The 13,156-nt window shown below is 37.0% G+C and overlaps 3 protein-coding genes across 3 annotated transcripts; 1 reads left to right on the top strand and 2 right to left on the bottom strand.

Annotated features, from left to right (window-relative positions):
• Positions 1-5: 5 nt before the first annotated feature.
• Positions 6-3,640, bottom strand: LOC145604514 (receptor-like kinase LIP2). The gene is made up of 6 exons (XM_081660402.1): positions 3,514-3,640; positions 2,715-2,833; positions 2,428-2,617; positions 1,828-2,219; positions 910-1,727; positions 6-849 (listed from the first exon to the last, which is right to left on the bottom strand). Exons 1-6 carry the CDS (start codon positions 3,638-3,640, stop codon positions 648-650), a joined length of 1,848 nt encoding a protein of 615 aa, XP_081516528.1. The 3' UTR covers positions 6-647.
• A 1,780-nt stretch (positions 3,641-5,420) lies between these two features.
• Positions 5,421-7,328, top strand: LOC145604515 (uncharacterized). Its single transcript, XM_081660403.1, has 2 exons — positions 5,421-5,641; positions 6,095-7,328. Exons 1-2 carry the CDS (start codon positions 5,560-5,562, stop codon positions 7,192-7,194), a joined length of 1,182 nt encoding a protein of 393 aa, XP_081516529.1. The 5' UTR covers positions 5,421-5,559; the 3' UTR covers positions 7,195-7,328.
• A 452-nt stretch (positions 7,329-7,780) lies between these two features.
• LOC145604526 (uncharacterized protein At2g23090-like) lies at positions 7,781-10,371 on the bottom strand. Its single transcript, XM_081660414.1, has 3 exons — positions 10,212-10,371; positions 10,057-10,097; positions 7,781-8,212 (listed from the first exon to the last, which is right to left on the bottom strand). The coding sequence occupies exons 1-3, from the start codon at positions 10,282-10,284 to the stop codon at positions 8,093-8,095; spliced, it is 234 nt and encodes a 77-aa protein (XP_081516540.1). The 5' UTR covers positions 10,285-10,371; the 3' UTR covers positions 7,781-8,092.
• Positions 10,372-13,156: the final 2,785 nt, after the last annotated feature.

Genomic DNA, 13,156 nt, shown 5'->3' on the forward strand with positions numbered 1-13,156 from the left:
TAATGTATATATTTGTACTCTGTATTAGCAGTCAGACAATAGAAATTCTTTACTTTCTTTGAACATGAAAGGTAGAAGATGAAATAAAAAAATAGAGATTGATTGTTTCAACAACTGAAAACTCGCTTAGTAAACAACTTCAGGATTCAGAATGCTACAAGGCCTACAACTGATGTGCACAACACTACCATGTATTTTATGAAAAGTAAAGTAAACAAAATCGTCATTGTGCTCACCCTTCTGCCTACATGCCTAGCACTTCTAACAATTTCAGTACAAAAAAGGCCAATTCCATATTAGATGCTTACAAAATATCAAGTTTTTCAAGAGGAGTCAAGACAAAAGGGAAGAACTAGAAGGATAAAGGAATGGTGTAGTAATTGGATCAAACAAACACAAGCTGTAAGGGAACTTGGAAAGAAATCTTGCAACCAAGATCTGGCATTTGCCCCTCACTCAAAATAGCATGATTTCAACCTCCTCAATGTCTGATGCTTAGGGTATAACTTGAGAATTGGATGAAAAGAGGGAGACAAACTGCTAACATTATACCAACCAAAAAAAGTTCTTTTTGTCTATGCTCAACAATCAGTTTTAGAACAAGAAGATGGATAGCCGTATAATGCATTAATGCCTTCTCACGGATATCACCTGGTTTTAAGATGCCGTAGCTGTGGACTTTCTTTATGAGGTTGCTCAAAAACTCGATGATTTGATTTGTCTGGGCTACTGGTGGCTTGTTCTTGGAATCCGTTATTCTGTAGAGGAATGTGTGTCTCTTTCATGTGTTTTGGAGACCCTTTCTCTTCCTCAGATTCACTGCTGCTTTCTGAGCTTGAGGAACTTGAGCTTGGTTCTTGTATATGTTGCTGCTGTTTTTGTTGTTGTTGTTGCTGTTGTTGTTGCTGCTGCTGCTGCTGTTGTCTAACATCTGTAGCAGCTGAAATTACTGTCTGATTATTACTGTCTGAATGGCTATTTTCTCCTTCTGGTTTTCTAGTACCATTTTTCTTCGCACTTAAACTTGGTTCCTTAAATGTCACAACTGGCTTTCTTCTACGAGAACCATTAGCCTTTGTTGGCGAAGATCTCCTACTACTTCCATGTTTCGAAGATTTATATCCAGCATCAGATTGCATGCTGCTGTCTGTACTTCGGGCCGAGTGCAAACTGTAATTAGCAATTGAATCTATTGATCTTTCTGGATCTTCAAGCTCTGTGGCTTCAGCATCATCATAATTGGTATTACCACCTCCACTATCTGAGTCTGATGTGTAAGTGCTCTGTTCCTCTGAAGTATCAAAACTCTGTCCTCTTCCTGAATATCGACTACTACAGTCTTTCTCTCCCAGTTCAACTTTTTGATCACTTCCTCCATTCCGCTGATCAGAACCACTTTGGGTACTCTCACTATCATCATACCGTAAACTGTCATCTGATTGGGACGGTTGATTCTTTTTGGTCTCAATTTCATAGAGCATCTTCTGCTCTGATGGTGGGGCATTTGCTGGTGGGGCTGAAGCAGTAGTAGTACTTGGTTGAGGTATTGCGAGGAAACTAAGAGCAGCAACAACATCACCAATCAAGGGTCGGACAGATGATTCTTCTTGAAGGCACATTGCACAAATTCCAACTGCTTGGTTTAGACTAGTCAGTGGAAAATTGTTATTTAGCCGTGGGTCTGCCAAATCCGGAAATCTTTTAGGATCCCTAAATATTGGTTGTGCCTGATGATTCAGGTACAAATAAATCAGGTCAGGATAATTTCTTGTCACTTTTGTCACCCTAAAGCAGAGTGTAAAAAAAATAATAATAATAAAAGCTTACCCATGTAACTAGATTTTGCTCATCATTTGGTCTAGTCGTATCAATGGCTTTTCGTCCAGTGAGAAGCTCTAAAAATACAACTCCGAAGCTATATATGTCAGATTTGAGCGTAAGCTCACCACCACTTGAATACTCAGGTGCAGAATAACCATAAGTTCCCATTACCCTTGATGTTGGGTTTACCTTACCTCCACCTGCTCCAAGCTTGGCAAGACCAAAATCGGACAGTTTTGGTTCATAGTTTTCATTTAATAGAATATTTGATGGTTTTAGGTCACGATATATGATAGGGGGATTGGCCTTGTCATGCAAATACTCGAGTCCATTGGCTGCACCCAAAGCTATTTTCATCCTGGTGTACCAATCCAGCGGTTTCTTGTCAGGATCATCACCTGCAAGTTACAAAAGCATTAAGTTGTGAAAAATGTTTGCATTGTAAAAAGTATTAAAAGCAAAGAAAAGAAGAAAAGTAACAGCAACAGCTATTATAAATCCTGCAGCTTCTGCATATATACTAAAATGATGCAGAAGGCAGGAAAAACATGTAGAAGTGTAGATAGGATACTATTTAACCACTGGAAGGATGAAAAGTTAATTTACCAAACAATAGATTCTCCAGAGATCCCATCTGCAGATATTCATACACCAGAAGCCTCTGATCTCCGTCAGCACAGTAGCCAATGAGACTAACCAAATTCGCGTGTTGGATCAGACTGAGCATCAGGACCTCAACAAGAAACTCCTTATTTCCTTGCATTCCATTTCTGTCAAGCTGCTTTACAGCAACAACCTACAGCAGCCAACCATTAAATTGAGGTCAACAATCGACTAGATAAGAAAACAAATCCAGCAAAGAAAGGGAATTTAGGACACCGGTTAGTGGTTACCTGGCCAGAAGACTGAAGCTTCCCTTTGAATACTCTTCCAAATCCACCTTCACCTAACAGACATTCCTGCCGGAAATTTTTGGTTGCCATGGCCAGCTCCCGAAAGGTAAATGTTTTTGCTACAATAAGATATGTAAGGAAATTTATCATTAATTTTTCTGCAGTGACATAATGAGGGAGTTTTGTTTCAAGTAATGATCCTAGCTGAGAAATTGCCTAACATCTAATATAGCAATAGATGATCTATCATCTATACTTATCCTTCAATAATCAATACATACATTGAAGGATAACTCTGGTTATTTACATGTTTGAGGAGCACAAACCTAGACACAGTACATTACAGCACTAGAAACTACAGCTTTGAAGCTGTGAAAATTTGTCTAGGATCTACAATAATGCCAAATATACTGATAAGATGAAGCCATGCTTCATATTTAGCAGAACCAACCTTAGAAACCCTTTAACCCTTCAATGTCATAAGCCAGCCTTCCACTAAAAGGATGTTAGTTCCCTCATGGCGCGTAATAAAATAACTCATTGAGCTATTAAGTGACCTCAAATCCTCTTAATCATCCAACATGTAGCTACAAAACCAACTATAAGCCAAGTTTCTACTATGAAATAGTCTGTTTTTGTCATCTACTCTGAAACATAATTGTATGGATATCACCTAATCCCCTCTAGCTCAATTAATCTAACACATAATTTCATAAACAATAGCAGATATACGAACAGATGTCTTGAACAGAGGAATCATGTCAAACAATCACTACAAGAGGAAGGAGAAGAAGGATACCTTTCGACGAAGAAGCAACTGCCTCTTTGGGTTCAATATGAGCAAGACTTTCTTTCTTAGGAGGAGGTGGTGGAGGATCAGTGGGTTCTTCGTCGTCGTCCTTGTTGAAGCACGGTAGGCAATTCATGTCGATCACTCAGACCCCTGATCCCCGTTTTCGACTTTGTCAAAATTGATGATTTTTCTTTAATCTCTAGAGAGAAAGGAAAAATCCCTGAATCCCAACAACTCAGATTCATCCAAAAACAACCAAGTCCCTCCAAATATTCATAATCTGATAATAACCATCATTCATCTCAATATAACATATGGAATCACAACCCAAAATTCAAATCATGTCTAAACAATAATCACAAAAATCCTATCTAGCTTGTTCAGATGAATGTAGGTAGAACAACAAAGGGCATCCGACGGCGAACGGGCAAAGAAGGACCTCAATCAAGCAATCAAAACCAATGAAGAAAGGAAGAAAGACATTGACAAAATTTGTTGGGGGTGTGAAAAGTCCCAAAATTTGGGATGATGAAAACTTTTGGTTGTTTTTTTTTTTTTTTTTTTCTTGGGAATTTTTTTAGGAAATCATCCTCAGAAAAATAAGGAAGATATGGGTGGAGTATGGTGGTTAGACATGCATGCACGCTCTAATTGTCTCTATTATGTAAATTAGTTTCAATAATATTATATGAATTATAATAATTGTATGAAACCAAGCCGTTGAAATTCAAAATTCTGGTATATTTTGTTAACTCCCTCCCACTCTTTTTTCCAACAAACCACCATCTAACCAAGTCACCCCACTCTTATTTCTTGAGGAGTTGTCCTCTATTTGTTATTTACACGGTTACACCTGATTGGTAATCATGTCATTTTGTAAAAATCGGCCTATAGGTTGGATTTAAACCTGTAATTTTAAGTTGAAAAGAGCGGGTTTTTTAAGTCATTTTCGATTGAGTTGTAAATTTAACCAAAAATAATAGTATAAGACTCCATGGAGCTAATAAAAATTTTGGGTCAGGCTAAATCAACATATTAGCTAATCTTGTTAGCACTACACAAAAATTGCTAAAATAGTTAGTATATTCACACAACATTATTGTGTGATGGTATCATACAATCATTTAGGCTTTTGCAATAAAAAATAAGGTTTGTTTTTTTTCAATTTTGCAATGGTCCAGTCACGTACAACAAACAAAGTATAATAAGGAATTGCTAAAGTTAATGCAAGCTATAAAATCCGGTTCAATAATTTCCTTTTGGTAAAGACCGTCAAGGCGTCAACTGAGTTTGTAGCATATCATAAGTCACGATCCCCTCGCCCAACCCAATGGGTTAATGTGAGCTATCCATGCTACTGTGTTAGCAGATTCTGCGAGCACAACATCTTTAGATATACCATTTTAGTTCTTTATGGGTAGTTTTTGTGTAAATTATTTAACCTTTAATAAATGAATAAGTTGATAACCAAATCTCCTTGGCTTAAAATCATACAAGTATATACGACCCATATTGTGTATGTACACAAGTTTGAGATCTAGACCTTTTCAATTTAGAAGACCTAAACATCAGTGATTCAGAGGTTAAAAATTTAAAAATCTTCAAAAAAGTTGTATTTAACCTATAAATTTACACTTTTACCTTAAAAAAAATCCGTCCCTTTCCATTCTTTTTCTTTTCATGTTTGTCAACGCACACATTTTTCAAAAATATTTTTTTAATTTTCAACATGTAAATAATAAGATTTCCCTGTCAAAAAAAATAATAATAAGATTTCACGTAATTATGTTTTACTAATGGAGATACTCCTCTCTATTACGAGTATTTTGTTAAGGTCAAGTGACATATTCAAAGGTTACAAATTTAAAAATGTTCAAAAATTTTAAATAGAATACCAAAGTCCCAAAATAAAAGTCAATTTTGATGATTTTGGATGGCAATTTTGCCAGCACCAGAATACGCTCTTCATAGTTCAAACACAGTGTGCAGCAGCAGCAGCAGCGTGGCACTACGGTGGCAGTGATCTTCCTCCTTGGCTGTTGATTTGGCATAATGAGGAGCAAATCTGGTATTTTGCTCAGAAATTCTCTTCAAATTTCTTCTCTTTTCCATTTTAATGGCGGATCTTCTTCAAGTAAGCTTCTTCATCTCTCTCCTCTTTTCATTTTCAATTTCAATCCCCCTTTTTACTTTCCATCTTTTCTATTTTCTTTCCGATATTACGCTTCTCATCATCTTCATCATGATGTTGATGACCCCGAATTGTTTCTGAAATTTGTTAGAAAACAATCTAAATTAGGGTTTACTAATGTTGAAATCCCACTTTCCCATTTCCACCATATGATATCCATGCGACCTCTTCCTTCTATTATTGATTTCTGTATGTTATTGAGTGCCATGTCCAAGATTAAACCCCACCCCCCTTTCTCTACTGTCATTTCTCTTTCTAGGCACCTCCATTTCTTGGGTCTGTGTAGGTCCGGTGATAATGCCGGTGCTCTCACACTCCTTAGAAATATGGAGTCTTACGGCCATTTTATGCCTAATGTTGTCATTTATAGCACCATTATTGATAGTCTCTGCAAAGACCAGTTATTACCTCAGGCTCTCCGCCTTTTCAAGGAGATGAAAGTCAAGGGAATTTCCCCTAATGTTGTCACCTTTACTACCTTAATTCGAGGTTTGTGCACTTTGGGGCAACAGAAAGAGGCTCAACAAATGCTCACTGAGATGTTGGGGAACAACATAACTCCTGATGTTGAGACCTACAGTATGTTGATTGACATGTATTGTAAAGATGGCAAGGTTGGTGAAGCACGGGACATTTTTGAATACATGACTAAGAGAGGAACGGTTCCCAACATCATCACTTACAATGCTCTGTTAGATGGATATTGTTTACGTGGTGAGATGGATGACACGGAAAAGCTTATGGATTTGATGGTTGAAAATGGTTGCAAACCTGATATAGTTACTTACAACAGCTTAATCAATGGCTATTGCAAGTCTAAAAAGATTGACAAAGCTCTTGGTGTCTTCCAGAAGATGATTTTGAAAGAAGTAAACCCCAATGTTATCACTTACAACACTCTTATAGATGCCTTGTGCAAAGACAATCAGCTCAGGCTTGCACACCAGCTTTTCAAGGAAATGGAAGCTCACGGACTAAAACCAGATTTAATCACTTGGAATTCATTGCTTGATGGCATGTGCAAGAATGCACAAATTGACAAGGCAATTGCAACAATGAAGGAAATGGGGAATACTGGAGTGGTCCCTGATATTATTACATGCAGTATCCTGATGGATAGTTTGTGTGAAGCTAATCGCCTTAGAGAAGCGGTTGACATCTTCTCCTTTCTCACAACTAAAGGGCTGCATGATGTGTGTGCTTACAACATAATGATAAAAGGGTTTTGTAAAGAAGGGTTGCTAGCAAAAGCCGATGACTTGTTGAAGAATATGGAGGACAATGGATTATTTCCAAATGAACGCACTTTTAATACTATTATTAGAGGTTTTATAGATGGAAAGAATGTTAGGAGGGATTTAGAGCTTGTCAGGTTAATGAGAATTAAAGAGTTTGCTGCTGATAATCACACGATATCATCATTGGTGAGCTTACTCACTGATCCTAATATTGGTGATGCAGACAAGGATTTGCTGAAAAAGTTTTTTGAGAACTAAGTGAGCTATGGTTAAAGCGATGGTGGAAGGAGCAATGACTTAAGGGTCTTAAGCATATATGTTTTTTTTTTTTTTTTTTTTTTTTTGACGAGACTTGAGCGTATATGTTCAGTTGTGAAAGAGATGTCTAAAAACTGATATTGGGAGTGACTCTTGAAGCTGTAAGTCATGTACTTAATGTTCAACTTGATTGATTTGTTGGAAAAAACCTTATTATCTGTGATTTTTTTTTTTTAAGGGAAATTATTATCTGTGATTTGTAACATTTGTATTTACTTCTTTTGGGCTTGCTTTTACTTGAATTGTGCTCATAGAAACAGATGTGGATTGATCGATTGCATCATGCGTGTATTTACTTGCTATATGTCAGTGAGTTGCATTTGTTTTCTTATTAGCCTTTGGATATTATTGGAGCCAGGGCTCGAGTTTAGCAATATCTTACTTACTAAGCCATAATACAACCATGGCAGGTACTAGGTTCAAGAACAGGGCATTTAAGGTCAATAACACCAGTCGTGTCAACTTAGCCAAGGGTATAATTTTACTATTTTACATAAGTAGGGTAATACTGTAATATGGACGGACATGAAATCAAACACTAGAATCTGAAATATAACTTATTCACGAATGCAAGGATACAATACAGGCACCATATTAACAGGTTTATACAAAAACAAATACATATCAAGTTCAAGATAAACAGGTTTAGATACTTTCATTTGAAGAACAAAGTTTAACATTGAGTAATCCCAATAACCAAAGGCAGCGGTAATCAAGAGATTTAAGGCAATATCATTTGATATACATTAGATAAGTTACAACTTCGAAACATATCTTAAAAGTTTATTTTCCTGTTGACAACTTCTTCCCATCAATTTCTACATGAAACCATCAGGGGTCATTTCTGCAAATGTGGAAAACATGCACCAATGTCGTGTTTTGGGTGCTTATTTTCAGCATGTTCACGGCATTTCACCTCTGTAGTAGTACACATAAATGTCTGCATGCATACCTTGCACTGCATTCACCACTGAAATGTTAAGACCAACAGATATACATTCTAAGAAGGCTCAATATATACTTTTAAAACATATCTACAAAGTATCAATGAAGTCCTATCTAAAACAATGATACTGCAATATGACTACAACTCCAAAACATCTACAGAAACACCATCAGCATCCCTCTGGCGTCAGCAGTTCTCAATGATAATAAAAAATAAATAAATAAATAAAAAGCTAAGTGTTGATTCAATAACAGCAAGGATGCATATTCAATATGCAGAATGCCTTTCAAGAAATGTTCAGCACAATTTGTATTCAGCATAACAAACTCATTTACACAAACCATTCTCATGTTTGCAAAGTGCAGGAAACACTGCCAAATTTGTGCTGTTCTCCGACATTATTAAGGAAAAGTATATTATGCAGCAAAAACAGCGCAATGCAATCCTTGCAAACAGAGTTACCGTAAAACATGACCTTTTTCAATAGAAACTTTGAGCTCATTGTTTGAAATAGGATAACCAACTTACTAGCATAAACGCATAGATTAACATTAAAAGCCTCTTCCTCTCAATACATAGCCAAATCTAAAGGGCACATGCAGTATAACTGATGGAAGTTTAACCTTGCATGAGGTGATTAGGTAAGCATAAAAACTTATGTATCAGCTGCTTGCTAACCTAGGCTAATCAATTCATATCTTCCTCTTTGTTCAGACGAATGTTAAATGTCCTCTCATAAAGAAATGTTGTGCCAAGAATCCAAGATAACAAATTTTGGAGGTAATCATGGGAAATGATAAAAGGTTGAAGGCACACATTAGCAGTATGTATATCCAAAGATAAGCCTAATTTCATACAAGTCTACAACCGAGCAAAAACATCACCACCCCACCCTACCATCCTTCTCAGAGCAACAGGCCAACAGCAATGCAACAGCACAACAGCAACTTCAATAGGCAGCTTGAAGATGGATAAATCAGCTTGTTAGTGAAGAAGCATCACTAGACTATGGTTGGTTATCTAATAAATGCATAATGCTTCTATTAGTTTCACTTACTTCAGAACTTTTTAGCATATCTATAGACCATAGAGCACACTAATAAATGGCTCCGGCATATTTAATCATTTATGATAAAGGTTCTGGTGATATTTTGGCAGAATATGACATTCACAAGAACTTAAGGGATTAGCACCATGAGACTCTTCACATCAAACTTTGGGCTTTCGTCCATATGGGTGTTGGCCAACAGAAGCTGGTGAAAATTGATTCACTTTTTAATTATCTCCCCATCGCTTAGTAGTGGCATATTTAGAAATTATCTCATACTACGGTGACAACATTTTTGGATATCGGAATTTTATATGAGACTGTTAGCTGACAAAGGTTGCAAAAATTATCATGACAAAGTTTATAAACCCTTTAAAAATAGACCATATAGAGCAAAAAAAAATATCATCAAAGTTAGTAAAAATGATTAGTAGAGTAAATTTTCACATCAAATTCAATAATGTGAGTGTGTATGAGCGCTCTCACATAATTATTCATCCAAGCCTAATGACCGAGCTAAATCGCAATAAACAGCAAGATTAGTATTGGACAATACTATATCTTGGAATAAAATTTTATTCACAGCACATTTACATAAAGAGTGATCAAATAGTTGAAATTATACACAACTCCAACCTGCTAAACACAATTTCATTATTTACAAAGGATCAATTCAACAATTACAGGTAAAATCAGTATTACAAATTCAAAATGATTCATAAATCATAATTAATTCAGCTTTATCGTAGCATCATTAACCAAAATTAATCAAACAAATAGATAAAAATCAACTGCAAAATCAACATACCTGGATACTCATAGCCTTTTTGTTTGAATCTAATTGGCTTCCTGCACCAAATCAACCACAAATTTAATCAAACCTCAATTTTTTTTTTTTTTCAGATAAATTATCTCAGAACAATAATTTTGAATTATTAATCAAAAAAAAAAAAAAAAAAACACCTTTGGAAGGCTTATTCTTCTCCAAATTTTTCTCGCGAGCAGTCTTGGATTTTTGAGCGTTGCCTCCCCCCATTTTTGTGAGAAATCGGTGAAAGCAAAACCCTAATTTGCGCAAATTTTGCAGAGAGAAGAAATAATGGAGGATGTCACCCAGGTTTTAGAACAAAAGAACGCGGGTTGGTGGGACCACTATCTCTCCTGTGATCCACTTTTATTTTTTATTTTTATAAAGTACTTGTTAATTTTACATATTGACTCACCCAAATAGTATGGGGTTGTGCCCAGTTGCTAATTAGGGTAAGGGGCCAAACAATTTTCAAATACTAGTACATGTCCATGGCCATATTATAACATTTTCGCAATACTAGTACATGTCCATAGCCATATTATACCAATTTTCAAATACTAGTACATGTCCCGGCACTATTTATTACTCCCAAGGTCCTTGGAAATACTTGGATGCATAATCTCGTCGGGTGAAAAAATGATATACGGATGGAAAATATGAAAGTTATAATAAACAAAGTCGGAGCAGTTTAGGAGGTGTCAGGACCCAATGTCAGAATTTCACGGAACATTACGGGATGCATCGTGGGGTCAGATAATATTATTTCGACCCAAATATGACCATTATCCGGCTACATACAGGCCACGTGAAAACTTATAGCCAATACAAGAGGCGTGTACGAAAACGATTAAATTGACCGTTTTAAGGCATATTGGATGGTTCCACGCACCCAATTGGACTCCCGAGGGGTATTAGGGACCATGGTAAACATCTCGGCAATTTTTATTTCCATTAGAAAAAAGATCAAAAAATTCCAAAATTGAAGGCTATAATCCACGCTTTTTGAGGAATTTTTGATGTTACGGGGCCCCGGTGGCGAAAAGTCATGAGACCCTAGGGGAGACATCTTAGGGTCATATAATGACGTTTGGAACCATATATGACCATTATATGCTGTCAAAAATGTCCATGGTAGGCTTCAATTCACGAAATCGGTGCAAGTTTCGAACGGGTAAATTGACCGTTTTATGGCATATTGGTTGGTTCCACCAACCCAATTAGACTCCCGGAGGTCATTAAGGACCATGGAAAACATCTCGAAATTTTTAAATCCGGACGAAAAAAGTAAAAAAATTCCAAAATTGAAGACTATAATCCACGCTTTTTGAGATATTTTTGCTGTTACGGGGCCCGGTGGCGAAAGTCTTGAGACCCTAGGGGAGATATCTTAGGGTCATACAATGACGTTTAGAACCATATAAGACCATTATATGCTGTCAAAAATGTCCGCGGTAGGCTTCAATTCACAAAATCGGTGCAAGTTTCAAACGAGTAAATTGACCGTTTTAAGGCATATTGGATAGTTCCACCCACCCAATTGGACCCGCGGAGGGTATTAGGGATCATGGTAAACATCTTGGCAATTTTTATTTCCGAGCGAAAAAAAGGTCAAAAAATTCCAAAATTGAAGGCTATAATCCACGCTTTTTGAGGAATTTTTGATATTACGGGGCCCGGTGGCGAAAAGTCTTGAGACCCTAGGGGAGACATCTAAAGGTCATATAATGACGTTTGGAACCATATATGACCATTATATGTTGTCAAAAATCTCTGTGGTAGGCTTCAATTCACGAAATCGGTTTAAGTTTCGAACGGGTAAATTGACCGTTTTAAGGCATACTGGATGGTTCCACCCACCCAATTGGACTCCACAAGGATATTAGGGACCATGGAAAACATCTCGGCAATTTTTCTTTCCGGGCGAAAAAAGGTTGAAAAATTCCAAAAATTGAACGCTATAATCCACGCTTTTTGAGAAATTTTTGATGTTACGACGGGGACCGGTGGTGAAAAGTCTTGAGACCCTATGGGAGACATCTTAGGGTCATTTAATGACCTTTGGAACCATATATGACCATTATATTTTGTCAAGTTTCGAACGGGTAAATAGACCGTTTTATGGCATATTGGATGGTTCCACCCACCCAATTGGACTGCCGGAGGGTATTACGGACCATGGTAAACATCTCGGCAATTTATATTTTCGGGCGAAAAAAGGTCAAAAAATTCCAAAATTGAACGCTATAATTCACGCTTTTTGAGGAATTTTTGATGTTATAGGTCCCGGTGGCGAAAAGTCTTGAGACTCTAGGAGAGACATCTTAGGGTCATATAATGATGTTTGGAACCATATATGACCAATATCTGTTGTAAAAAATGTCCGTGGTAGGCTGAAATCGATGCAAGTTTCGAACAGGTAATTGACTGTTTAAGGCATATTGGATGGTTCCACCCACCCAATTGGACTTCCGTAGGGTATTAGAGCCATGGTTAACATCTCGACAATTTTTATTTCCGGGCGAAAAAAAGGTCAAAAAAGTCTAAAATTGGAGGCTATAATCCACGGTTTTTGAGGAATTTTTGATGTTACGAGGCCCGGTGACAAAAAGTCTTGAGACCCTAGGGGAGACATCTTAGAGTCATATAATGACGTTTGGAACCATATATGACCATTATATGTTGTCAAAAATGTCCGTGGTAGGCTTCAATTCTCAAAATCGGTGCAAGTATGGACCGGTAAATAGACCGTTTTATGGCATATTGGATGGTTCCACCCACCCAATTGGACTCCCGAAGGATATTAGGGACCATGGTAAACATCTCGGCAATTTTTATTTCCGGGCGAAAAAAGGTCGAAAAATTCCAAAAATTGAAGGCTATAATCCACGTTTTTTGAGGAATTTTTGATGTTACAGGGCCCGGTGGCGAAAAGTCTTAAGACCCTAGGAGAGACATCTTAGGGTCAAATAATGACGTTTCGAACCATATATGACCATTATATGTTGTCTAAAATGTTCGTGGTAGGCTTCAATTCACGAAATCGTTTTAAGTTTCGAACGGGTAAATAGACCGTTTTATGGCATATTGGATGGTTCCA

The sequence above is a fragment of the Chenopodium album genome, chromosome 22, assembly GCF_948465745.1.
Source record: "Chenopodium album chromosome 22, dcCheAlbu1.1, whole genome shotgun sequence".
In the NCBI taxonomy this organism is placed as follows: Eukaryota; Viridiplantae; Streptophyta; class Magnoliopsida; order Caryophyllales; family Amaranthaceae; genus Chenopodium; species Chenopodium album.

Excerpts from the sequence above, each read along its gene's own strand:
- LOC145604514 (XM_081660402.1), bottom strand. The coding sequence starts at position 3,640 with ATGAATTGCCTACCGTGCTTCAACAAGGACGACGACGAAGAACCCACT. Across the intron at positions 2,834-3,513 it reads AGTTGCTTCTTCGTCGAAAG|CAAAAACATTTACCTTTCGG; the intron begins GTATCCTTCTTC and ends ATCTTATTGTAG. Across the intron at positions 2,618-2,714 it reads AGCTTCAGTCTTCTGGCCAG|GTTGTTGCTGTAAAGCAGCT; the intron begins GTAACCACTAAC and ends TGGCTGCTGTAG.
- LOC145604515 (XM_081660403.1), top strand. The coding sequence starts at position 5,560 with ATGAGGAGCAAATCTGGTATTTTGCTCAGAAATTCTCTTCAAATTTCT. Across the intron at positions 5,642-6,094 it reads TAATGGCGGATCTTCTTCAA|ACCAGTTATTACCTCAGGCT; the intron begins GTAAGCTTCTTC and ends GTCTCTGCAAAG.
- LOC145604526 (XM_081660414.1), bottom strand. The coding sequence starts at position 10,284 with ATGGGGGGAGGCAACGCTCAAAAATCCAAGACTGCTCGCGAGAAAAAT. Across the intron at positions 10,098-10,211 it reads GAAGAATAAGCCTTCCAAAG|GAAGCCAATTAGATTCAAAC; the intron begins GTGTTTTTTTTT and ends GATTTGGTGCAG. Across the intron at positions 8,213-10,056 it reads AAAAGGCTATGAGTATCCAG|TGCAAGGTATGCATGCAGAC; the intron begins GTATGTTGATTT and ends TGGTGAATGCAG.